Source organism: Pygocentrus nattereri, chromosome 6, assembly GCF_015220715.1.
Source record: "Pygocentrus nattereri isolate fPygNat1 chromosome 6, fPygNat1.pri, whole genome shotgun sequence".
Lineage (NCBI taxonomy): Eukaryota > Metazoa > Chordata > Actinopteri > Characiformes > Serrasalmidae > Pygocentrus > Pygocentrus nattereri.
This window is the reverse complement of record NC_051216.1, coordinates 26,494,771-26,518,757: the sequence shown is the minus strand read 5'-3', so window position 1 is coordinate 26,518,757 and position 23,987 is coordinate 26,494,771. Positions and strand designations below refer to the sequence as shown.

The 23,987-nt window shown below is 39.6% G+C and overlaps 1 protein-coding gene across 8 annotated transcripts; it reads left to right on the top strand.

Annotated features, from left to right (window-relative positions):
- Nucleotides 1-277: 277 nt before the first annotated feature.
- Nucleotides 278-23,818, top strand: zmym2 (zinc finger, MYM-type 2). 8 transcript variants are annotated; one of them, XM_017704631.2, is made up of 24 exons: nt 278-643; nt 5,269-5,310; nt 8,113-8,974; nt 9,567-9,855; nt 9,973-10,135; nt 10,835-11,047; nt 11,821-11,968; nt 13,324-13,439; nt 13,654-13,776; nt 13,950-14,100; nt 16,353-16,525; nt 16,789-16,954; nt 17,056-17,090; nt 17,250-17,391; nt 17,488-17,615; nt 17,793-17,955; nt 18,599-18,739; nt 19,304-19,416; nt 19,642-19,825; nt 20,495-20,646; nt 21,197-21,311; nt 21,665-21,907; nt 22,462-22,597; nt 22,740-23,818. In XM_017704631.2, exons 3-24 carry the CDS (start codon nt 8,128-8,130, stop codon nt 22,924-22,926), a joined length of 4,128 nt encoding a protein of 1,375 aa, XP_017560120.1. In that variant the 5' UTR covers nt 278-643; nt 5,269-5,310; nt 8,113-8,127; the 3' UTR covers nt 22,927-23,818. The 8 variants fall into 8 exon arrangements, with proteins under 8 accessions (XP_017560120.1, XP_017560121.1, XP_017560124.1 ...); XM_017704632.2 differs by having other exon boundaries at nt 278-648; XM_017704629.2 differs by lacking the exon at nt 278-643 and adding an exon at nt 1,550-1,642.
- The last annotated feature ends 169 nt before the right edge of the window (nt 23,819-23,987 follow it).

The window sequence follows — 23,987 nt, the reverse complement described above, 5'->3', positions numbered from 1 at the left end:
CGCAAAACAGCAACCTGTGCAAACAAGAACACGCACAGATTAAACTGGCGTTACTAGAAACCATCACCACAGATAACAAAGTAAAATAAATCTGGAAATCACCAACAAAGCCTTCCAAACTGGGTGGCTGAAGAACTAACCCGAGTGAGCCGGCTCTAATTGTTAAGTTCAAGGAGCCGTTCAAAACAACTTCGACACACTCCGTAAATGAGCCGTTGCGTTGTCAAAATAAAAGTCCCAAACCATATGACTGATTAAACGATAGTGGTGTTGATGTGTTGGCTATTAACATAGACTATATAGGCATATAACCCTATAAATATACAATATAGCGTAATTAAGTGAAAACGGGTGGCAAGTATTAATCTCGTGGTTAAGTCGGAGAAGGGCAAAAGTACAATGTAGCATGCAAAAAATATTGTACAGAGACGGTAGGCTACTCTTATTTCCATCAAAAGGCGGCATTGAACCGTCTTTGAATTGTCATATAACCACAAAGTGAGCTCCTCGTTAGTGTCCGTGACGGCTCGTCAGGTTTGATTAATGATTTTGCGACAGTTCGGTTTGGAGTGAAAGTCTTACAGCCTGTTGAACGTGAGAGATCTCATCCTTGAGGCACCTCCCATCCTTTTTAGAGAGAACGGTAAGGTATGTACGTGTAATACAAAACAGTGTCTGACGTGAAAGACTCGCTAAATCCGTTTACTCTACGAGGCTGGAGTCGGCTTCCTATTCTCCAGCTTCTTGTTTGAATTTTCCCGTTCCACCTTAAATGGCGCAGCAGTTACAGTCTGTCGCCTGCAGTTGCATAGAGGCGCCTGACTGTAACTGCTGCGCCTTTTAAGGTGGAACGGGAAAATTCAAACAAGAAGCTGGAGAATAGGAAGCCGACTCCAGCTTCGTGTTTACTTTCACCTCTTTCACAGTTTTACACCTCAGTCGCCATGTTTTGACACCCACTTACAGTTTAGTGGTTGAGTCCACGTGCACGTTGGGTTTCCTCTCTCAGCATGATTCAGTAGATTAAAATCTTATTGAGATATTATTAGATTATTTGGTTAGTCAGGCAGTTAGTCATGATAACTATTCGTGCTTTTTTATTATAGATGTTAGTGTGTTTCAAAGAAAGATATTTGTAGCATTTTCTGATCAAGTGATGATCGCAAGTACTGCGCTTCAGCAGTAGCCTTGTGTAAAATAAATAAATAAATAAACAAACTCTAACTACTGCTGTTCCAGAGGTTTATGTCTCAGCAGTAGGCTGCTGATCATTGGCTGCTGGAGCGCATTAAATAACAGTATAACTCTTAAAAGTACAGGCTCGATTTAAGACTAATTTTTGTGTTATGCAGAAGAAAACCAACCGGAGCTGTAATTGGACTGATCTGTGGTGGTGGTGATAATAATAAGTGTGTGCCTGTAGCGCCCTGGAAACACATTAAGCAGGCTACGCTTCTAGGTCCAGTTGTGGGATTTCAATTTTTAAGTTGATCGGACCCAGTGCGCGTGCGCGATAGCGAGGGCCCTCGCGGGCACGGTCCTCCTCCCACGCGCCTGGAACGTCTGTACGTTTTCGCGCATGCGCCTCTGAATTTATGTCAAGGCACAAAACTGGCGCTCTACCGTTTCCAGCTCTACTCCGGTAAGAAATTCTCAGGCGTTTTGATGCTATACCCTGCTTAATTGGCCAAAGTTTCCACAACTGCCTGCACTCTGTAGCCGGTCCTAAAGGAATGATTTGAGTCACCTGCGTTGTTCTCGGGTCTAATTTAACCGGGGGAGAGAGGCAGGCAGTTTTACCCCGCCTGAGATTTTCTCCCCCTCTCTCTCTCTCTCTCTGTGTCTCTCTGTCTCTCTCTCCCTCTCTCTCTCTCTCGCTCGCTCTCCGCCGTGGCAGGCTGGGTGCTGCTGCCTCCTCTGCTTTCGCGTATTGTTTCGCTCGCTCTCTAATGGCGGACGTGAGGCAGTGCTACTCACTGAGGGGCAATTTTCTGCTCTGTTAGCAGCCTTTATTTTCCTCTGCTGTTTTCCGTTGCGTACTGTTTTATGCCTCCTCGACTCAATATTGCTAAGAATGCTTTGACCGTTTGGTAAATTTATGTAGCTAGGCGTTTTAGTTGATGCTCTAAGCTGTATAGCGCCCCCTCAGGTAGCCACGTGTATGGACTTTTGATTGCCTGGGGTAAAAGCTCTGGGGTAACTTCCCAATTAAACGTTCACTCAAGTGTAAGAACAAACTAACTCAGTCTGAAGTAATGTAAAATGCACAGTGAGAGGAACAAGAGTGCTGTTATGGGTTTGTAGCATTGATTGGTTGGCTACTAATGGGCCCTCAGTACCATGAAAAAAAGAGTTTAAATTTGTGATAGTTTATGAAAATGGAAGTCCTTGGTCTTGCTCTTTCATGGTGTTGTTGTGGACTTGATCAGCTGTGTCGGTGAGACGATTATTTGTGAATAACTTGCGACATTTTTTTCCTGTAATAACAATGGCGCAGTCTGGTAGGCTCTCCTCCCTCCAGTTCGACGCTAATCCAATGGCTGCATGCGCAAGAGAGGCCAGGGGTGGGAACAGGGAGCACACTGAACACCTTCATAGTTCTTGCTTTTAAACTGCAGTCTTTCTTCGTCTATAGGCTTGCGTTGGTTCCGTGTGTCGCAGGTTGTGCTCTCAGGGCGAAGTAAGTTAGACCCAAGTTTTCAGAATGAAGTTAAAATTGGACAGCGGTGTTGACGTCGTGCTCCGGGTCCCTGGACAGCAGGGAGAGGAGCCTGTGTGGTCCAGTATGAAATTGAGCAAGTTTTAGTCGAGTATATAGTCAAGGACACAGCCCTGGTTCTCCCGAGTCCATATAGCCTGTGCTGGTTGATGGTACCATTTTCTAGAATTGCTCGACCGCATCATGAATTAAAATACTCGGTGCGGCCTGAACATCTGCGTTTTTTCATCAATAAGCGTACTGCCGTACTTCGCTGACTGTGTGAAATTTGCTAATTTCTCGGTATTGGTAGACTCATTCTGGGTTGCCTGCCAGTCACCTCCATTAGCACATGCATCGAGACTGTAAGCGCATGGCGCCTGTGCTTATATCGCCTTGATGAGTCTATGATACTCTGCTCACAGGGCCAGAGTTTTATCTCCTCTTCAGCCTGAGGATGTGTGAAAGGCCAGAGACTGCAAAGCTTTTTTTTCTGCTGGGCCTGTGTCTTCAAGGCCTTACGTTTGACACCAGTGGCCGTTGCTTTTACTATATATATATATATATATATATATATATATATATATATATATATATATATATATATATATAAAATGTATGTGTATATAACATTACACACATGCATGGCTGTAAAGAAGCTTTTAGTAGTTTTGAGCAACCTCAACAATTAGTAGTAAGATTCATGTTTAACAGCGTAAGTAAATGAAGTATCTTTAATGTGTAAAACAGTTAGAAACAGAACTGAACAGTATACAGATGTTTACTGTGGTGTGTGCACATCAATGTGCAGCAGCTTGTCTGTCTCGTAAACAGCTGAATATTTCACATCCAAATTTCTCAAGCCCTATCTCAGTTTTTCATGCTGTCAGTGACATTGTGTTTTTCTGGCGTGATTAAAGCGACGGGCCACGAGTCCCTGCTACTGAGCGATACAGCTGACCAATGGAGGTACAACACATGCCAGGCTAATGGACACACAGGGCTGGCTAGTGGGCTGCTATGCTAAAGGCAGAATCTAGACTAAAGGCTATCATTACGCCGAGAATTCGGTGGTTCCTTCCACTCTCAGTAACCTTAACTCAGACTGTAAATAACCACACAGTGGCAGACGAGTGATTACTGAAAGAAGTAGCCGAACTGTTTAGGAATTACTTCATGGTGTCAGTCAAAGGTAGTGGTATCACCATCACCGATACTGATATTACGTTTAAGTGGCAGTATCTGCACTAATACTGTATCGGTATGAGTGCAACACTACAATAAACCCTTTCAGTAAGCACATTAGCCTCATCATAAAAGGTGTTAGGTGTTGCATGGTGGTGTGAAAACATGATCCACAGACTATTACAAGCCATAATGACCGTATTATAAGAATAAGAAGTTATTCTAAGCCTTTCTGACTTATGCAGATCACAGAGGTAAGCATCACTTAAAGTTCAGACATTGGGGAATTCCCTTAAAGAACGGTGTTGTGTTTAGAAAGCCTTAGTTCCTTATTATTCTTTAGTGTTATCACTGTTTTGTTTGGCTCTTTCCAAATTGAGGGTTTGGAGAATCATGTTCCAAATTGCTGGTGATTTAATAAATGCCAGTTTTGCATTTTTTTTGTTTGTTTGTTTGTTTTTTACTCACCAACCGTCCACACCCCCCAAAAATGAACAAAAAAAAACGAGTTATGAAACCGAACTGTTTCTCAAAAATGAAGGTCTGAACTGAACTGCGTAGAATCGTTGCACTACCTAGGATTCTACCAGCATATGTTTTTTTTATCTGTTGTGAATGAATCTAGATACGTAGATCATGATAACAGCAAGCTAACAAAGGACAATAATATATTGGTGCAAGGAGCCGGTTAAACAGCTCTTACTGTTTGCTGGTTAGTTACTGCAGCTGTTTACAGGTACATTAGCATTGAGAAACTCATGGTCATAGATTAGATAACTGACAGAATTAAAAAGTACCAACTTTGAGTCAGTTTTTTTGGGGAGGGCACTCTTTTTTCATTCACTCATTCAGTAAACAGTCTTCTGTTTTATTTTTTGTCCTTTGATTCTGTAAAATTGGTTGTTTTGAAGTATGACAGTGTGATGCTACTGCTGTTTCAGTTGGCTGTTTCATGAAACTTGTTTCAAAAGTTGAGTTCCTTGCAGCTATTGCAGCTGAGTTTCAAGTGAGTCGCAGGGGGCTTTGTAATGCAACTTTTAGTGTCATAAAGGTTTGACTTGAGTTTCACTGTGTAAAACCAGCATTTGTGTAACAAGAACAAAATATTCTGAATATGTCAGGATTAGAAGATAATCAGATCTTTTAGTGCCAGTATTCAGGAATTTCTAACTGGTATCGTTTTTTTAAAAATGCAAATTAAAATGAACTGGAAATTGTGGTAAATTCTCATAATATTATGATATTGAATTTTATCAGTGTTGCCTAGCACTAATCCTTTTTCTCTCTGCTCCACTGCACACACACATACACGTGTACTTGTGTTTCAAAGCAATGCTGAACATTGGTCTCTTTTTTTTTTTTTTTCTAAATCACATTATTTACAGATGCTTTGCTACATGATGATGCCACTGCCATGTTTAGAAAGGGTAAGTGTTACCAATTGTTACTGGGTGCATTTTAATTCTGTGTAATAAGCTATTCTTGAGTTATGAAATCAAGAAGATGGAAAGTAATAACGTAAACAAAACTGTGGGTTAAGAGAACCTGGCATAGTTTGTTCACTTTACATATGTGTTCACTTTGTAGCTTTTTGCCTCTCAGTTCTCATTTCAAAACATTTCACATTGTAGACTTGTGAATGCTGGTGAATGAAAGATTAGGTGTTTTTTTTTTTGTTTGTTTTTTTTTGTTGTAGACGATATTCATCATGCAACCCTAGCTGTCTTGTAATGATTTAGGATTGTAGCATGGTAGCACCAAAATATGTTTGGGGATAAATGGTCAAAAATAACACTTTTAGCTTTCATGTGAAAAATGGTGGAAATTTTTGACCAAGGACAATGATGTCAAAATGTAGGGTAATTTTAATGTTCATGAAAATGAGAAACGGTAATTAAAAACATTTGTTCTGTTCTTGCCAGTCAAATGAGAGCAAGAGTAAAACATTTTGGACCTGGAACTATTTTGTAGTTTCTTTGAGGAATATTAGACAAGATATTCACTCTGTTCATGTCAAGTATCAAGACGGGAACCGCACCCAGTAACTTTTTCAGTACATTGAAAACACATCAGCCTGAATATGTGGAATACAGCAAAACAATGGAAGCAAAAAACAAATTCCATTGAGCGTGCCAGAGCCATCTGTAGCCACAGTTTTTGAAATGACCAAAAGAAGTTCACAAATGACATGGTATAACTGAAAAACCAATTTTCTTAGAAGACCATTCTGTGACTGATAGTGTGTGTATATATGTCAGTGTCCTGTATGATTGTGATTGTTTTTCAGCAGCTGAGGAGTACTATGTCAATTTTGATCAATGTATATATCATTCCAGTGTACATGCACTGAGGTATGTTATAAAGCTAAATTCTGTTTTTCTTTTTCGAGCTTTTTGCATTGAAAGTCTTTGTTTCTTTGGTATTTGACCAGAGTTGATGGATGATAGTAATAATTCAGTAATCATGAGTAGATCACATAGATCAGTACAGGTGGTCAGTCTTGTCCATCTAGTATATATTACTTATATGACTTGTGTTCCATACTAAAGTTAAGCTTCTAGTCTTTTCAAATCTCTTGATGCATTTATTACTACGGAAACCACAGTTGCCAAATAATCAAGGTAGATCATTGCTGCTGTGTGACAGGATTGATGTTAGGGATGCAATGATTAATCAGTATTATATCAATAACATTGATAATGGAAAAAAATTATTGACAATGATTGAATCTATCGATTATTTGGCCAGCTGACATTTGCTCTTCTTTTACATCATGGACTGAAAAGGGGAGATACAGATAGCGGGATATTACCAGATCATACAAAAAAAATCAAAACTATAAAAACAATTATCTAAGAAGATGGTTTCCTGTGTGATCTGTAAAACCAAGCTCAGCAGGCAGTGTGACCGCCAGGCGCGAGTACATGACAGAAAAAACATTACCTCCGTGGCAGAAACTCGGCATGTAAAGACACTAATATTTCAGTGAAATCGTAGGCAAAAGTAAAAAGTAGTGCGTCTGTTCTTCAGCTAATTCTGTTTAAGTTTAGCAGAGAGAATGAGCAGCGGTGGCTGAACAAAGGTACATTTTGAAACTTTTGGTGTAAACTGCACATTTGTCAGGCCTGATTTACGCTACTGCACAGACTAAGTTGAATATGTTTGTTTTTCTCTGGGTTTTAGCTTTCGAACAAGCAAAGCTGTCAGATCTCACTGATAATATGAGTTGTTAAATATGTTTGTTGTGACAGTAGCCATTACTGCCTAGCCAACTTTAAGGCAATACTGGATGTGAGAACAGTCCTAATGTTTACTGCTTTTTTACTGGCTGTAGTTCAGATTAGAGCAGTTTTTGAGGTGTTTGCTTTGTAATGTGTTGTTTGTTCAAATAGTTAAGTTACACGTTCCCCAGTTTGTGCCAGCAACGTAGTGACGTCTTTCTCGAGGTCATTTGATTTGTTCTGCATTGCTGCTGTAATGATGATGAAACTCATGGGGGCAGTAATGGGCTGGAGGTTAGGGAACTGGCCCTGTGACCGGAAGCTTGTCAGTACAATCCCCTGACCTCACATTTCACATTTACATTTATGGCATTTGGCTGACGCTCTTATCCAGAGCGACTTACAATTTCATCATTTTACACAGGCAGGCCAAGGTGGTGTTAGGAGTCTTGCCGAAGGACTCTTATTGGTATAGTGTAGGGTGTTTGCCCAGGTGGGGATTGAACCCCAGTCTACAGTGTAGAAGGCAGAGGTGTTAACCACTACACTAACCCAACCACCTGACTTGATAGTATGTGACTGAAGTGCCCTTGAGCAAGGCACCCAACACCCAACTGCTCCCTGGGCGCCGCGGATAGGGCTGCCCACCACTCTGGGCAAGTGTGCTCACTGCTCCCTTGTCTGTTCAGTAGTGTGTATGTGGTGTCTCACTGATGGGCTAAATGCGGAGGTGGAATTTCCCCATTGTGGGACTGATAAGGGTTACTTAATCCCAAAAAAAAAAAAAAAAAAAAACTCATACAGCCATACTAACCACTTTAGCAATAATATTGTTTTGCAGAAATTTAGCACTAGGTGCTAAAGAAAATGGCTGCTGATAAATTGAAACTTGAGGTCCTCACACAGGGTGTGGATAAGTTAGGCTTTATCATAATAGCTTGATTTTGTTTGTCTTACAGACGAGCCTTTTTTTATAGTCATTCTCCTCACTAGTCTTTGTGCCAACAGGTGGTTACCTAAGTGATGGATGGGGAGTTGGAACCCAGAGCAGATGCAGAGGAGGCCTTAAGGAAGGAGGTGGAGCCCATGGAAGCCACACCTTCAACAGATCTGTCCTCAGATGGGCAGCATCAAGGTGGAGCTGGTGCCGTGACAACAGACTTACCCAAGGCTCCAGAGGATAATGATGATGATGTTGTGCTAGTAGAGGGGCCTCCTGCACACTCTCAAGGGGGAACACAGCCGCCAACCCCCTCTGACACCCCCACACCTGTCGAGACCCTTGCTGCTGCCAAAACCACAGACTGTGTGGAGTCAGCTACCACAGCAACAGCATCCTCCAAAGCTCCCACTCCTCCCTCCTCTGCAGCTGCTGCTGCCTCTGCGGCAGCCGTTACCACGGCGCTCAAAAGCCAGAGCGAGCCCATTGTTATAGACGATGAGGAAGATTCTGAACACAGAGGATCTTCCTCGCTGGTGGTCCGTGAGACCAGGGGTGCCTTGAGTAGCACAGAACCTGACTCAGAAATCAAAATTGCCAGTGTTACCACATTAGGAGTGGCATGTTCATCAGAGGTTGCCATGTCAACCTCAACAGGAACATCCGTAGCCCCGTGTACACAGGAGGGTATGAACCTAAAAATCACAAGTGTGACATCGTTGAAGGGGGATGGTGGAGCAGACTCTGGCATGGAAGAGGTGGAGACAGCAGAAAACGGCTTACAGATCAGCAGTGCATTCAGCCTGAACCTCGAGGCCCAGCAGAGCCAAGGATCAGCCAGCAGACCTTCACCCACTTTCAACCCAGGACGCGTTAGCTCAGCCACCCAGCCAGTTCAAAATGGAGAGACGGGGACCCACCAGAGATCTGGTAATGTTGATTTATTTCACTTTTTCTGTGCTGTGGTAAACTCACAAATGCATACATTTTTTAAATATAATACAACTTTACATGATAAACTCTGTAAATATGTACTCTGTAAATATTTTGTTAATTATTTGTGTTTTTGCAATTTTTATAGCTTTTTTTTCTAGCAAAGGCCTGGAGTCACTGGAAATGGGGAGTGTCTGTCACTTTGATGTTGAAAGATAATTCATTTTAACCTGCTTATTGGTTTAGTGCTGCTATAATAATACGTTAATGAAGAGCATATAGAATAGGCAACCAGAGCAGGAAAATAGAAAACTGAACATGTTTCAGATTATTTTTATTTATTTATTTTTTTCTCCCCAGAATGAGTAGACAACTTTAGATTTCATATTTGTTAGGTTTGGCCTTGCTCCATTATTATACTCCCTTAATTATATTGTCTTTGTAGTGTGAACTGAATTATCTCGAAAATTTGCTCTCGGTCACTTGAAGTTCACTAAACTTTATAAGTAGTTGTGATGTCTTTAGGGAATTGCACCTTCTCAAATAGGGAAAAAAATCACAGTTAAACTTAATTTGAATTTTTTCTCAGATTCTTGGATCTCCCAGTCAGCATCTTTTCCTCGTAATCAGAAACAGCCAGGGGTGGACTCTCCCTCTCCTGCAGCCTCTCTTCCCAAACCTCCTGGTCAGTCCTCCACAGGGTCCCAACAACCCACGCGTACCATGAAGGTCACCTGCGCTAACTGTAAGAAGCCTTTAAAGAAAGGCCAAACAGCCTATCAGCGCAAAGGCTCCTCCCACCTGTTCTGCTCCACCACCTGCCTCTCTGCCTTCTCCCATAAGCCCACGCCCAGGAAGAGCTGCACCATGTGCAAGAAGTAATATCTGAAATGTGAAATTTTTTGTCTTTGAATGTATACAATGTATAATGTAAGTGACTGCTGTGATTTAAAACATTTCTTAATTTAATTAGTTATAATTTTTCTTTAAACCAGGGACATTACTAGTATGAAAGGAACAATTGTGGCTCAGGTGGACTCAAGTGAATCATTTCAGGAGTTTTGCAGCACCGGCTGCCTGGGTGCATATGAAAATAAACAGAATCCCCCGAAGAACGCTCTCAAAACCAAGTGCACTGTCTGCGGAAAGCTCACAGAGGTCAGAGTGTAGCAGATCTTAACGGTTTTAATTTGATGTGATGATATGTGATCTTTTTTCTATGTATAGTGTTGCATCAATACCATTTTTTTTTTTTTTTCTCAGACCAAGTAGAAGTATGTATTTTCTTATGCTCACCCATACCGAACCCTATACTATACCCTAAGCTTAACCAACTTGGTTTTAAGTAGAGTGCAATGTACCTTAACAATTGAATCTTTAAAATCTTGCTGATTTTAGTTGATGTGCATTAGCTGGCTTTGTTAAACTCAGTGTTTTGGATCAAGTAGTATTACTCAGAGAAGAGTGAATTTTGTTCCATGCTTGAAAAGAGCTTCTGTACAGCAGTAAGTGTTGTGTATGATTTATATGTGAAACATTTTTGAAAATGATACTATATAGCACCAGAAGTGTTCTATTATTACAATGTCAAGCTTGTAACAATAGAAAAGCTTTTTTGGTGTTATGTAGATGCCACTCTGAATGGCTTTGTTTATATCTTAACCATTTAAATATGCAGAAACTCTAAATGATCAGTGGAGTTCCCCTGTAAATGCACAAATGTTTTAGCTATTTTAAAACATTGTAGTTTCTCTCATCAATTCTCAGCTTGTACTTGGGCAGTGTAAATATATAGTTATAATATGATCAATGCTGTATAACCTTTAAACAGCTGTGTCTCATTTATATCATCTTCAGATTCGACATGAGGTTAGCTTCAAAAACGTTACCCATAAGATCTGCAGTGACGCCTGCTTTAACCGTTACCGTATGGCTAATGGGCTCATCATGAACTGTTGTGAGCAGTGTGGGAACTACCTGCCCAGTCGTGCTACAGCAAATCACTTCTTACTTATTGATGGGCAACAGAAGCGGTTCTGCTGTCAAAACTGTGTCAGGGACTACAAGCAGGTAAGTTAGTCTACTAAAATGTGCCTATTGAATAGCAGCATACTTGATATATTATCATCTATGAAAACGTGTTTAGATTAGATTCCTTGTGTTCAGTGTCAGATTTCATAAAAAGCATCTACCAGAAACTGTCAGATGAACACAAATTAAAAAGACTTCAATGTACTTCTGACGCTTTTTAGCTATGATTTGGACAAAGCAGAACATGCAGTTATGTGTTATGGCTTTGTTAATGGCTCCATGTTCTACATTTTTCTTGTATTTAAAGCTTCCCTTGAGGTCCTCTTTTTTTTTTTTTTTTTTTTGACCACTTTTCAACCTCTCTTTATCCCTTAGGTTTAATCGGCTTGGTTTGTTGCCTCTATGGCTGATATATCTAAATGACCTCTATGATGCGGAAACACTCCTTGTAACTTCAGTGTGAATCAGAGGAATAAATACAGATATAGGCAAATGCAGTTACTGTATGTGACATCACAAACAATTCAAAACAGACTGTTTTTGCAGCTTACTTCTATGTATGGACTGTGGAATGAAGGGTACGCTTTGAAACTTTAACAGTGTTCACTTGCTATGTCAAACTCTTTTTTACAAATAAAGGGAAGATAGTTCATTTTTTGTGATACGGGCTCTTTATTCCCCCATGTAGTTTACCATTGTCTTTCATATTGTCAGTGTCGGGCAGGCAGTGATTTTTCCTTCAACAGGGTTTAAGGCTGAACCCCCTTAAATTTGAATTGCTAAGCTGAGTTAAATGTTTGTCTTTACCCCAGACACATGGAAAGATGACGCAGTGTAGTGGCTGTAAAGTGATGTGCAGGTCATTTGATGTCACGCATGGAATTGGACCCAGTGGAATCATGGAGCCGTATTGTTCTGCAGCTTGTCTGACTAAAAGCAAAGTTGCCGCTGTTGCTCAGAGTAAGTACTGATACAAGATCTAACACTGCTGTTTCCATCTCATAATATATTTTACTTCTACCTGTGTTGCAGTATATGCTTTTTTTGTTTATCTCTTAGAGATGCTATTCAGTAAGGTGGTAACTGTAGTGGTGTCCATGTGAAAAGAACAGCAGGTGCTACCATGAATACATTAACTTTGTGCACATTTTCTGTTTACATAGATGTATAAGTGCCTAGTGTATATACTACACTAGCAATTTCAGAAAAATAAAGAATAAGAATGGTTTGACACCCACTGTTGCACTATGTATTCCACCAGAATGTACAGAAGGAAGTGAAACTAGATGTTTAAGCACATGGAACAAAACATGTATCTAGTGCTTTACAAAGTCATAGCTTTCAGTGTTCAGACCTGCATAAATAAATGAGAAAAGTACATAAATAAATTCCATTAGCATAATCATTTTAGTAAATATATGAATTAAAATTATATACTCTATATCATGAAAGATATGAGGTTTTGTTTTTTTTCAGATGCTGGTTAAGACTAAACATGTATGAAGGTTAATTCATTTTATTACTTGTATTGCAATTCTTTTGAAATTTGTCATCTTTGTTTTATTTTATGTGATATTCTTAAGGCCCCACTGTGAATAAGACATTGGTCTCAGTTGAAGGTCCCTGAATGTTAAATTAAAAAAAAAAACAGCTTCTGGAGATCAGTCCTTGCAGATGTAAGGTCGGTCTAGTCTAAATCATAATTTTGGAATTATTAAAGGAGCTACTTAAAATCACCATGCCCGATTTTTTGATTTTGCCCATTGCAAATATAAAAAAAACTGCCATTTTGTCCCTTTTTTCAAAGAATTTTAACTCTGTATTTATCATTCATATGGCGTTATCCATAAACAGCTATGCTTACTCACTCTCAGTTCATGACCTAAAAACAGCAACTGGTGCTACCTTTAACTATGCAGACTCTCCTGTGATATACAGGGTGAGTCAAAAGTCACAGGACACAGTTTTATTTTATTTTATTTTTTATGCTGTCACAAGCCGTCACAAGATGGTGTTTGTTGCAGATTTGGTCAAGATTTGGTTACACAATTTGGTTAAGATGACCCCAGAGATAAAAGTCGATAATAAAATAAAATAAAACGTGTCCTGTGTCTTTTGACTCACCTTGTATATTAGCATACCATGCTAGACACTACACCATTTGTTTTCATGTCAGGTAAAGTGTTCAGAAGATTTTCTTTATGAAATAGACTGTTACTATATAAAGAGTGTCATAGTCAAACATGGCTGCTTGACTGAAATGTTTGGAATGTATTTAACTTATGTTAACTCTACCTCTTTAACTTTTTTTGTAGTTGCTGAGCCCTCTTGTCATTTCTGTAAAAGAAATGCATTACCTCAGTATCAGGCAACACTGCCTGAAGGGAAAGTCTTAAACTTCTGCAGCTCTCAGTGTGTCACAAAATTCCAGGTACATGCACTACAACAACATTCCTGTGTATATGTAACAGAGTAGGTAGTTACTTCTGAGTATATAAACTTAAACCAACCTATAAAGCTTTTGATTTGAATAAATTAGCATTTCTGTTATCATAAATACAAGAATCTTTAAGCCATTTTTTAGGCCCTTTTGGTTCCATTTACAATTGGAAATTGTCATACCCATGCACATTTTTCTGTTTCAGAGTGCCACTATTCAAACATCAGCCAATGGTCAGCTTCCTGCCTCAGCTTCCAGCAATGTACAGCTGAAATGCAACTACTGCCGAGGCTCTTTCAGTCTAAAGCCAGAGATTCTGGAATGGGAGGTGAGGACAAAAAACACTGAGGTGTTTCTCTATCCACTGATGTGTCTGATCATTATTTTTAATCATTACTGTTTCAGCATGTGTGTAGTTTAATCAATTTTAAAATAAGGGCCACATTAACTGTATAAACTCAAAATAAAATAGGTTCAAATGTCTTTGTTCATTCTTTTCAGGATAAAGTGTACCAGTTCTGCAGTAAGACATGTTGTGAGGATTATAAGAAGCTCCACTGTATTGTCACCTTCTGCGAGTATTGTCAGGAGGAGAAGACGCTTCACGAGACAGTCAAATTCTCAGGGGTCAAAAGACCCTTCTGTAGTGAAGGTACTTTTGTCATTTTTCTAATTTTTTTCTGTCCTGTGATTAGAACTCCATTGCTGTTTATAAATAAGGCCATTTGATTATCTTCAGAGGTGAGAGCTACTACAATCCAAAAGTTGGGACACTGGGCAAAATGTACATAAAATAGATTGCAATTATATACAAATGATTTTAATGTTATATTTAATTGAAACTAGTTTAAAGACAACATATCTAATGTTGAAACTCAAATTGTATATTTTTTTAATATATGCCCATTTTGAATTTGATGCCAGGAATACATTTAAAAAAAACTTGGGACAATTGCATGTTTACCCCTGTATCACATCTCTTCTTTTAACAGCACTCAGAGTTTGGGAACTGAGGAGACCAGTTGCTGTAGTTCTGAAAGTGAAATGTTTTCCCATTCTTGCTTGATCAAAGATTTCAGCTGCCCAACAGTTCAAGGTCTCCTTTGTCATATTTTTTTGTTTCATGATGTGGCAAATGTTTTCAGTGGAGACAGGTCTGGACTGCAGGCAGGCTAGTTTAGCACCCAGACACTTTTACTATGGAACCATGCTGTTGTAATATGTGCAGAATGTAGCTTGACATTGTCTTGCTGGAAAAACAAAGCTGTGCCTGAAAAAGACATCATCTGGGTGGCAGAATGTGTTGCTCCAAAACTTGAATATATCATTTAGCATTAATGGTGCCTTCACTGATATGCAGTTCACTCATGCCATGTGTACTAAACCCCCATTGCATCATGGATGCTGGCTTTTGAACTGTGCTTTGGTAACAAGCTGGAGGCTTCCATTCCTCTTTAGCCTGGAGGACATAGCGTCTATGATCTTGAAAAAGAATTTCACATTTTGATTTGTCAGACCACAGGGCTTTTTTCCACTTTGCCTCAGTCCATCTTAATTGAGCTCACTGACATGCAATGTTCAGATAATGGCTTTTTGGAGGTGTTCCTGAGCCCATGCAATGATTTCTGACTACAGAATCATGTCACATGTTTTTAATGCAGTGCATCCAAGCTTTACATCACCAAGTGCAATGCAAAGCATCGAATGCAGTGGTGTAAAACACTACCACTGGACTCTAGAGCAGTGGAAACGTGTTTTCAGGAGAACGGTACTTGTCTGACTGCATTATATCAATTGTAAAGTTTGGTAGAGGGAGGGGTTATGGTGTTGGGTTATTTTTCAGGAGTTGGGCTCAGCCCCTAAGTTATGGTGAAAGAACTCTTAAAGCTTCAGCAGACCAAGAAATTTTAGACAAATTTCATGCTCCCAACTTTGTGGAAACAGTTTGGAGATGGCCCCTTCCTGTTCCAACATGACTGTGTACCAGTGCACAAAGCAAAATCCATAAAAAAAGTGGATGAGTGAGTTTGGACTGGAGTCCTGATCTCAAACTGATGGAACACCTTTGGGATGAATTAGAGTGGAGACTGTGAGCCAGGCCTTCTTGTCCAACATCAGCGTCTGACCTCACAAATGCACTTCTGTAACAATGGTCAAAAAATTCCCATAAACACACTCCTAAACCTTGTGGAAAGCCTTCCCATAAGAGTTGACGCTGTTATAGCTAACAAAGGGTGGGCCAACATGATATTAAACCCTATGGATTAAGAATGGGATGTCATTTCAAGATCATATGCGTGTGAAGGCAGATGAGGGAATACTTTAGAAAATATATCTTGTGTCTGTGAATTTTGTAATGCATAAATCCCCAAATTCTTTGCTATTTTATGTTAAGAAACTTTATTCTTGAATTTTTGCACTGTTTGCCCATGCAGTCCTTCATAGAGTGGTGAACACCTCCCAATCATTACTTCTAAAAGACTCTGAGATGCTCCATTTACACCCAGTCATGTTACTGACCTGTTGTCAGTTAACCTAATTAGTTGTGAGATGTTCCACCAGGTTTTTTTTTTGGTGTTACATACATTTACCAGTGTTTTGTTGCCCACGTTCCAACTTTTTTGTTTCTGTTATCAAATTCAAAGTGACTACTTTCAAGAAACAAATTTTTCAGTTTCCATGTTTCATATGTTGTATTTGTACTACTTTTAGTTAAATGCAGAGTGTAACATTTGTTGTTAACTACTTTTTACACTTTTTACAGTGTCCCAGCTTTTCTAAGAAATTAGGTTGTGGTTTATGTAGCTAGTTTTGTTATTTATTCTAGGGTCAGATCAGTGGTTGTATTGCAAGTGTGATGGAATTATAATCTAATCCTGCTTGCCCATTACCTTCTTTGCACAGGTTGCAAGCTATTGTTCAAGCAGGACTTTGCACGTCGTCTAGGCCTGAAGTGTGTTACCTGTAATCACTGCACGCAGATGTGCAAGAAATCTATTACCAAACAGATAGACGGGGTCAGCAGGGACTTCTGCAGTGAGGCCTGTGCAAAGAAGTTTCACGAGTGGTACTACAAGGTCTGCAATTTCTACTCCTTTCTTTGCAGTAGCAGTAACAGTGTCTGTTTCCAAAGTGTCCTGTGATTATAATTTATTTGCTGTTCACATTCTGAACCATGGTGTTGACACCTTTTATTATATGAGGACACAAAAATTGGGATCTGCGCGCTGCCAATTTTCAATATTTATCAAGCACAGTTGTATTAGTAGTGACGTAGTCCAGTTGTATTGGGATTTACTTGAAATTTGTCAAATCTGTGCTTCTCTTGTTTGTCCACTAGGCGGCACGCTGCGACTGCTGTAAGGTACAGGGGAACCTAACAGAGTCTGTGCAGTGGCGTGCAGAGATGAAGCACTTTTGTGATCAGCAGTGTCTCCTCCGCTTTTATTGCCAACAAAATCAGCCAAATATGGCAACACAGAAAGGCCCTGAAAACATAGCTTTAGGTAAGATGCGATGCTAACAAAGTCAGGAAATGTAAGTTCCTTTTGAATATTAGAACGTACATTTTAAAATTATTTATAAATGTCATTTTGTCTTATAATAGGACTTGGAGGACAGACTCATCCGTCTAAGCTTACGGTGAGGGTTTTGTTTTTTTTTTTTTCTTTAGGGTGTGTTATTTAATATGAGTGGGAAAAGAAGAGAAACAAACCCATCAACAGTCAGAATTACCTGCTTTATTTTATTGACTTTCTTTACTGTAAATGTTTTTTTTTTTTTCTTTTCCTTTCCATGCAGTTGATTAATCAGGGACCTGTGTCATATGCCGGAGGAGGGATCCCTAAAGATGTGAAAAACAAAGCTGTGCTTTGTAAACCCCTCACTATGACTAAGGCAACCTATTGCAAGCCTCATATGCAGAGCAAACCACTGCAGACAGGTAAAGCATATTTTACTGTGAGAAACACACATACACCAGGTCCTATAAGATTGTGTACACAGACTGATAGATAGTTGTTATATTGTGTTTCCACAGAAGAGGAAGGTTTGGAGGGCTTGGTGAAGGAGTACGTCCCTGTCCCAATACCTGTTCCTGTTTATGTCCCATTACCCATGAATCTCTATGCTCAGACCACACCCACACCTGTTCCAATACCTGTACCGGTAAGAGATTTCATCTCAATCACTGTCATTGTATCAGGCAAGACTCCCCCTGCTGTTGAAATGGTTTTTATTGGATCATCTAATACCATTTAGTACACACAAGATAGCCCTGCTGATATTTGCTAATGTTAGCTGATGAAATGAAGGTGAATTGTGACATTCCTGTGCTGTTCTCAGGTGCCTGTGCCAGTGTTCCTGCCCACTACACTACAGAGTGCTGAGCAGATTGTCAAGACCATCAATGAGCTCAAAGCTAATTTCCCCCCTGATCCTCTGGAGGCTGACTTGCTAGCTATGGCTGAAATGATCACAGAGGATGAAAAGAAACCTGACTGCTCTGGTGCGAAGCTCCTTTACAAACCATTTATTTTATCAAGTTAGCATGTTATTTGACTAACTTCTGTCAGAAGATTTAACAAATCTTTGCTTATGGGAATGTTAGTAATATTTGTACTCTTTCTTAATTCAAGTCAACACTTGTTTTAGAGCACATTGTTACGGACCAGTCCTCTCTTTGCATTTTGTTGTGTTTTAATCTTAATGGTGCCTAATTCCAGCAAAGATCAAAGAATCTTGCAGGTCTATAGGTTTGTTTTACTCAATCTAGCGCCAGTTGCCACTTAGCCAATAAATTTTATATTTCATACATGATATGGCAAAGTAGAGCTATGGTCATTTGGTACGAGTCTGAAATATTATCATTAACAAGTTCGTTAGAATAACTTCTTCTAAATATTGGGAAACAAAATCTAACCTTTTCAAAATATTTTAGGATTTTACAGAAAACATTTAAATTCATTGATATGTTTTGTCATATGGTTTTGTTGTTTTGAATTTTATAAGTACAGTTTGTGCAGTCTTTTGACCCAGATTTTTGGTCCAAAAATTCTTTTTTTTTTTTTCTTTTTTTTTTTTTTTTTTTTGTTCTTTGATCAACATTCCAGAAAAAACATTTTATTGTGATGTCTGTTTTTTCTTCTCAGATATCAAATGTGAAAAGAAAAGTGGTGCAGTGAAAAGAGAGAGAGTAAAGAGCGAGAGTGGTGGCAGCAGTTCAGAAGAAGAGGAAGAGGAGGAAGATAAGTACGACCCAGACCTGGACCTGGAAAACGACTTTTCTCTAGGTAGTACACTGTGAGCAGTTTAACACAGAACATGTACCGTACAAATGTCAGTTGTGCAACATTCTCATCATATTTTCCTAGTCAGGCCCATAATCCTTAAAGGAGCGGTGACAGAACAGTAACTTGGTTATGAAGGATTACTGTCTATTTGGCTCACTGTTTACGTTCCATTTTGGATTGGTATCTACACGTGTTACTTGTGTTGATATCTTTTCCTGTTTGTCATTGAATGTTGCATAATGTTCCGATCACATGGATCGTGTGTACATGTGTGTATATATAGAAATCTACAGAGTATATCCGCTTGGGTTTAAATTCTTCTTTGGCTATTTGTGGTCATTACCCTGTCAGTCATGTGTTTGGAAGTGTGTGTCTGCATGTGAGCATGAGAAATGACTGTGTTTCTGAGGCTTCTGTTCTCCTGGAATTCTAGCAAACCTGTGTAATAATAATTAATCCCCCTTTGCGTAACAAGTAGGCAATTACAATCCAGTGAATCTGTTGAACAATGAAACAGCAAGTGCACTCTCTCTTAACTCTCTTTCAATTTTATGTGTCTCCCAGCCTCAGAGCCTGTACCTGTGCTGGAGGGTCTGGATGCAGAGATGGGTTTCATGCTGCCCCCTGTCCTTGCTGAGGAGAAAGATGAGACCCCCCGCCCAAGAACCAGGAGAAGGGTACTCAGAATATGCCACGATCATTTTAAACATTAACCTTAAAAGCTGTCCTATGATTATAAACACTATGCTGTTCACATGCTGATCTGAAGTGATTGCTAAGGTTCTATATGAGGACATTACACGTTGTTATGGTCACCGTTATACACAATTTAATATTTATGATTATAATTATATCCTAGTAATCCTAACATTAATGATTTTCACATTTTAATGATGGCTTAGGGCAACAAGCGACGAGCTGTGGAAGAGGAGTCCTCACCAGCTTCCTCCTTATCAGCAGACCACACTGCAGCAGATGGCTCCTTCCCCCTCACTTCTAGGTATAGCCTTAATGCCTGGAGAAGGTGGACAGCATCATCAGCTGCACAGCCCACTGGCCTGAAAGGGAAAGACTCCCTCAAACAAGGTGAGAGCTTTCACTAAATCTTGATGGACCCTATTATAACCACTTTTATTTTTTAAGAAGTGTTTAAAAGGTATCCTGCATTTGTGACGATAAGTTTCTCAAATATAACGCATGTGTCCAATGATTATAACTTAACTGCTGTTCACATCCTGAAACAAGTGTTGTTGACCACATGAAGTTATGAGGACACCTGCCATTTCCTTTAGATCAGTGATTTTGCATTGTGATGAGGGTCTTTTTTTCTTTGGAAATGATATGTCCAGTAGACACCTGCTCACCCAAAGTTTCTTTTAAAATGAAGTCTATCAATAGGGTGTTTCTGATCCCTGTACTAAAGTCCCTTCTGGGAAAGCTTTACATCAACTGTTCAAACCTTGCTGTGCTTGACTGCATTCAGCCACAAGAGCATCAGTGGGGTCAGGTACTACCACCAGCACATCCCTAAGGTTTTCGATGCTCCATCACTCCAAAGAACGCAATTCTACTGCATTGTGCTGTGAATTCACTACTTGGAGAGGGAGTCTGGACGCTTTAGAAATATTATATTGAAAATATATTGTATCAGTATAATTGTGAATGTAATATTTGTAGGCATAATCTGTATTGATAGTTTCCAAGCATAAATGGGTGGAGAGTTTATGTAGAACTTTTTCATTTGTGCCTGTGCAGTGACTCCAGCTCGATTGAAAGGCAGTCTCCTCTCTCTGAGCTCAGCAGAGCTGAACCAGGCTCTGGCTAAATTCGTCAAAGAAGTGCGTCGCCCCAACGGGGAGCGCTATGCTCCAGATAGCATTCTCTACCTTTGCCTCGGCCTCCAGAAGGTTAGTCAAACTATTCAGGACTGTTCATGTGCCTTTTGTGTATTGTTTTTTTCCCTTTTTTCTGATAATGTTTTTTAAATTGGTGTAGCACTTTGTAATTTGGGCTTTTATTTACATTTACCTCAGGCTTGGGAAGCGTTGTTGTTTGTGCTTAAGTGCACAGACTTGCATTCGTAGTCATATGCTGCCAGTCAGCTCTGGCATTCATCACTGGCATGTAATGGCTGCTCTGATTGAAGTCTGGCTCCAGACTGTGGCATGAAGTCTCCTTCCTAGGAGCATCCACTCCTTTAGTTCTCAGAAAGCTGGCTCTTCAGGGAAAGTCAGACGAGCAGATAGAAAGAAACAGAAGATGAAAGGGAAGAAGAGAAAGACCAAGAATTCATCACCTCAGTCTTTTTTTTTTTCTTTTTTTTTTTTTTTAATTATTATTTTTATTTGTTTGTTTGTTTGTTTATTTATTTTTACATTTTTCTGTAATGAGCAGCGTTTTCAGAGTGATACAAACCTTTTGTATTTCTTTTCTAAAATTATATTGGTTTGTTTGAAGCATTTGCAGGACAAAGGAAGAACAGATGACCTCTTCAATGACTCCTGCTACCAAATGTTTGGAGAAGAGCTTAATAAGGTTCTGAAAGACTGGCAACCCAGTGTTCTTCCTGATGGTAAAACTGCTTTCTGTTTTGGCAGTTATGTAGTTATTGTCTACTTGTTTGAAAGTGTCCAATGATTATAATTTTTGCTGTTCACATTCTGAACAAAAGGTGATGACTTCGTTCAATTATGAGGACATATTCATATTGTCTATTTTATCATTTATTGGTTTGTCAATTGAGAAACTAATCGGTTGGTGACATGATTTCATTGCTTTGTATTCATCTTTAATGTCTGTCATGACTTTAATTTTTATTGCACTTGCAATTTTTACCAGAAAAAATGAAAGCACAATTGCAAAGTCTCTGTTATTATGTATTGTAAAGGTAGTATTGTTGTTTCTTGGTTCTGATTCCATGTGTAGGTTCTCTGTGGGGTCGCGTAGAAGAGCTGTGCCTGTGGAGCAGCCAGCAGCTGGGAGAGTATTCCCCTTCTGTTCTTCTGCGCTCGCTTGTCTATCTAAACACTAAATACTTTGGCCTGCGCACTGTCGAGCAGCACTTGCGCCTCTCTTTTGGCAATGTCTACGGCCCCAGCACTTCCAAACCTCACAGTCACGAGACCACAGTCTGTATACGCATCCCCTCCATCTCACAGGATCAGCATGGTATGTTCTGCTCCATCCACTAGGGCCCTTTGGTCATGTACTGCCTTGTAATGGTTTTTCCCCACTACTTACTGCATTGAGCTCTTAAATATAGTTGCGTATATTTTGCATATTTAAGGTTAAAGGAGAATTCCAGTTCAGTGTTTTATTCCATTTTTAAACATAGGGCTGCTCTGTTAAAATCTTAAATGCTTGATTATTTTGTAAACTGGGAGTTTTACCTTACAGAATGGAAAACCTAACATCCATAAATCCATATTATTGACCTAAAAAGTTCCAGGGTTACCATTTCATGTTTGGTCAAATCATCCTTTCAATGTGGTAAACTCTTTTATGCCAGTGCTCTAAAGAACCCTTTTTGACACCCTTATTTTTATTTGTAATGTACAGTGAAATTTGTTTTGAGACAATCGAACATGGATGAGCAAGCTAGCTGTTAGATGAAGTGGCCTCAGATACCCCATGACCTCTTTGTGGTTTACCTACCATTCATTTTGGGATGCCTACTGTCTACCTTCTAATGGACAATTCTCTCTCTCCCTCTGTATTAACAGAATCAACAGGAAGTAAGAGGAGACGTAAAGAGGGTAGTGATTCAAACTTTGAGCTGGACGATGGTTCGGGAGACCACACTCGCTGTCCTGTTAAGAAACCAGAGTGTCGCTTGTATGAGTTGTATCTGTCTAAGTGGTGAGTTGCTTAAAACCGAAACTCAATTTCGCAGCAATTCTGGGAAACATGGACTTTATAGAAAACAAGTACCCATTTTTTTTATTGGTCCTGCAACTCATGGGTATCTTTGACTAATTCATTTCTTGTTCTTTCCTTTCAGCCCAGAGTCTGTTAGGCAAAGGACAGATTTTTTCTATGTGAAGCCAGACGTCTCCTGCACATCAGACAGTCCGTTGTGGTTCAGCTCAACTCCTCTAGAAAAGTGTGTCCTAGAGGGCCTCCTAACTCAAGTCCTGCTAGTGAAAGACATCTACAGAGAGAGTGCCCGTGAAGAGGAGGGTATTTAAGGCTGGATAAACTGAGGACTCCTACGCCACCATAGCACCCTCTGCATTACATAACTTCACTGTCCCTTTAAACACACTGATCCCAGTACAGCTATAAGCAAAGAGAATACTGTACGTCAGGTCTTGAAGAGGTTTAAGGCCTAATGCTGATTTCTACATCAGTGGTTCCAGAAGTCTTAGGACCATGGAAGCGGTGCTTTACATGAAGAGCGACCCATAGACTGCTGCTTTTGTTTTTTCTTTTCATTTCATTTGTTAGGAATTGCGTGTATGTGATGTAGCATTACTTACGATGCCCAGATTGGGCTGCTGTGGTTTGTAAATATTTCTGAAAGTAGTGGGTTAGAGAGAAGTGGAGAGTGTGTGCGTTAAACAACAAGCTGAAATACTATAAATAAACAAAAAGAAAAAAATCATCCTGGACACGAACCCATGAAAGCCTTCTTAAGATAAAATATTTATTTATTGCGGATTGTGATTGATTGTCAGGTCCTTTTTGAGAGGACAGTGTGTGTGTTTGTGTGTGTGTGTGTGTGTGTGTGTGTGTGTGTGTATGTATGTGTGTGTGTGGACGCTGTGCCATTTCTCTCACCTTCTTGAAGAGCATTAAAACCTGCTGCAGCCCTGGATCGCCCATCCGTGTCTGTCTCTATCTCTCTCTTTTGGAGTTTGGGTGGACTGCAGATCAGGTTTATATGAAGCAGGGTTTTTTGTTGGTATTGAACCTACTGGTGTTAAGCTATTCTTTTCAACAGTCAGTTATCAGTCAGTTTTTATTTTTATTCCCAATGTGATTTTATTTTTCCCCTCCTATCTTTTTGACTTTTGGCTGTTTCTTTGTTTCATTTGAAATAAACAAAGCACTTCTCAAAAAGTGCAATGTTGATTCACAGTCATGTTCTGTTTTTGGTTGAGGACATCAAATTTTAACATTTGGAATTCAATGTGTGGCTGCAAAGGACAGTGCGACTCTTGAGTAAGAGTAGTATCCTAACAGATTATGCAAGGTAGGAGCAGCGTTCTGTGACCGAAGTGTTTTTAATGTTTTTTTGGGGCGTTTT

What these genes read in the sequence shown, in the direction of transcription:
- zmym2 (XM_017704635.2), top strand. Translation starts at nt 8,128, where the DNA reads ATGGATGGGGAGTTGGAACCCAGAGCAGATGCAGAGGAGGCCTTAAGG. An exon ending in GGAAAACGACTTTTCTCTAG is followed by an intron (nt 18,740 to 19,303) that starts GTAGTACACTGT and finishes TGTGTCTCCCAG; the next exon opens with CCTCAGAGCCTGTACCTGTG. An exon ending in GAGTTGTATCTGTCTAAGTG is followed by an intron (nt 22,598 to 22,739) that starts GTGAGTTGCTTA and finishes CTTTCCTTTCAG; the next exon opens with CCCAGAGTCTGTTAGGCAAA.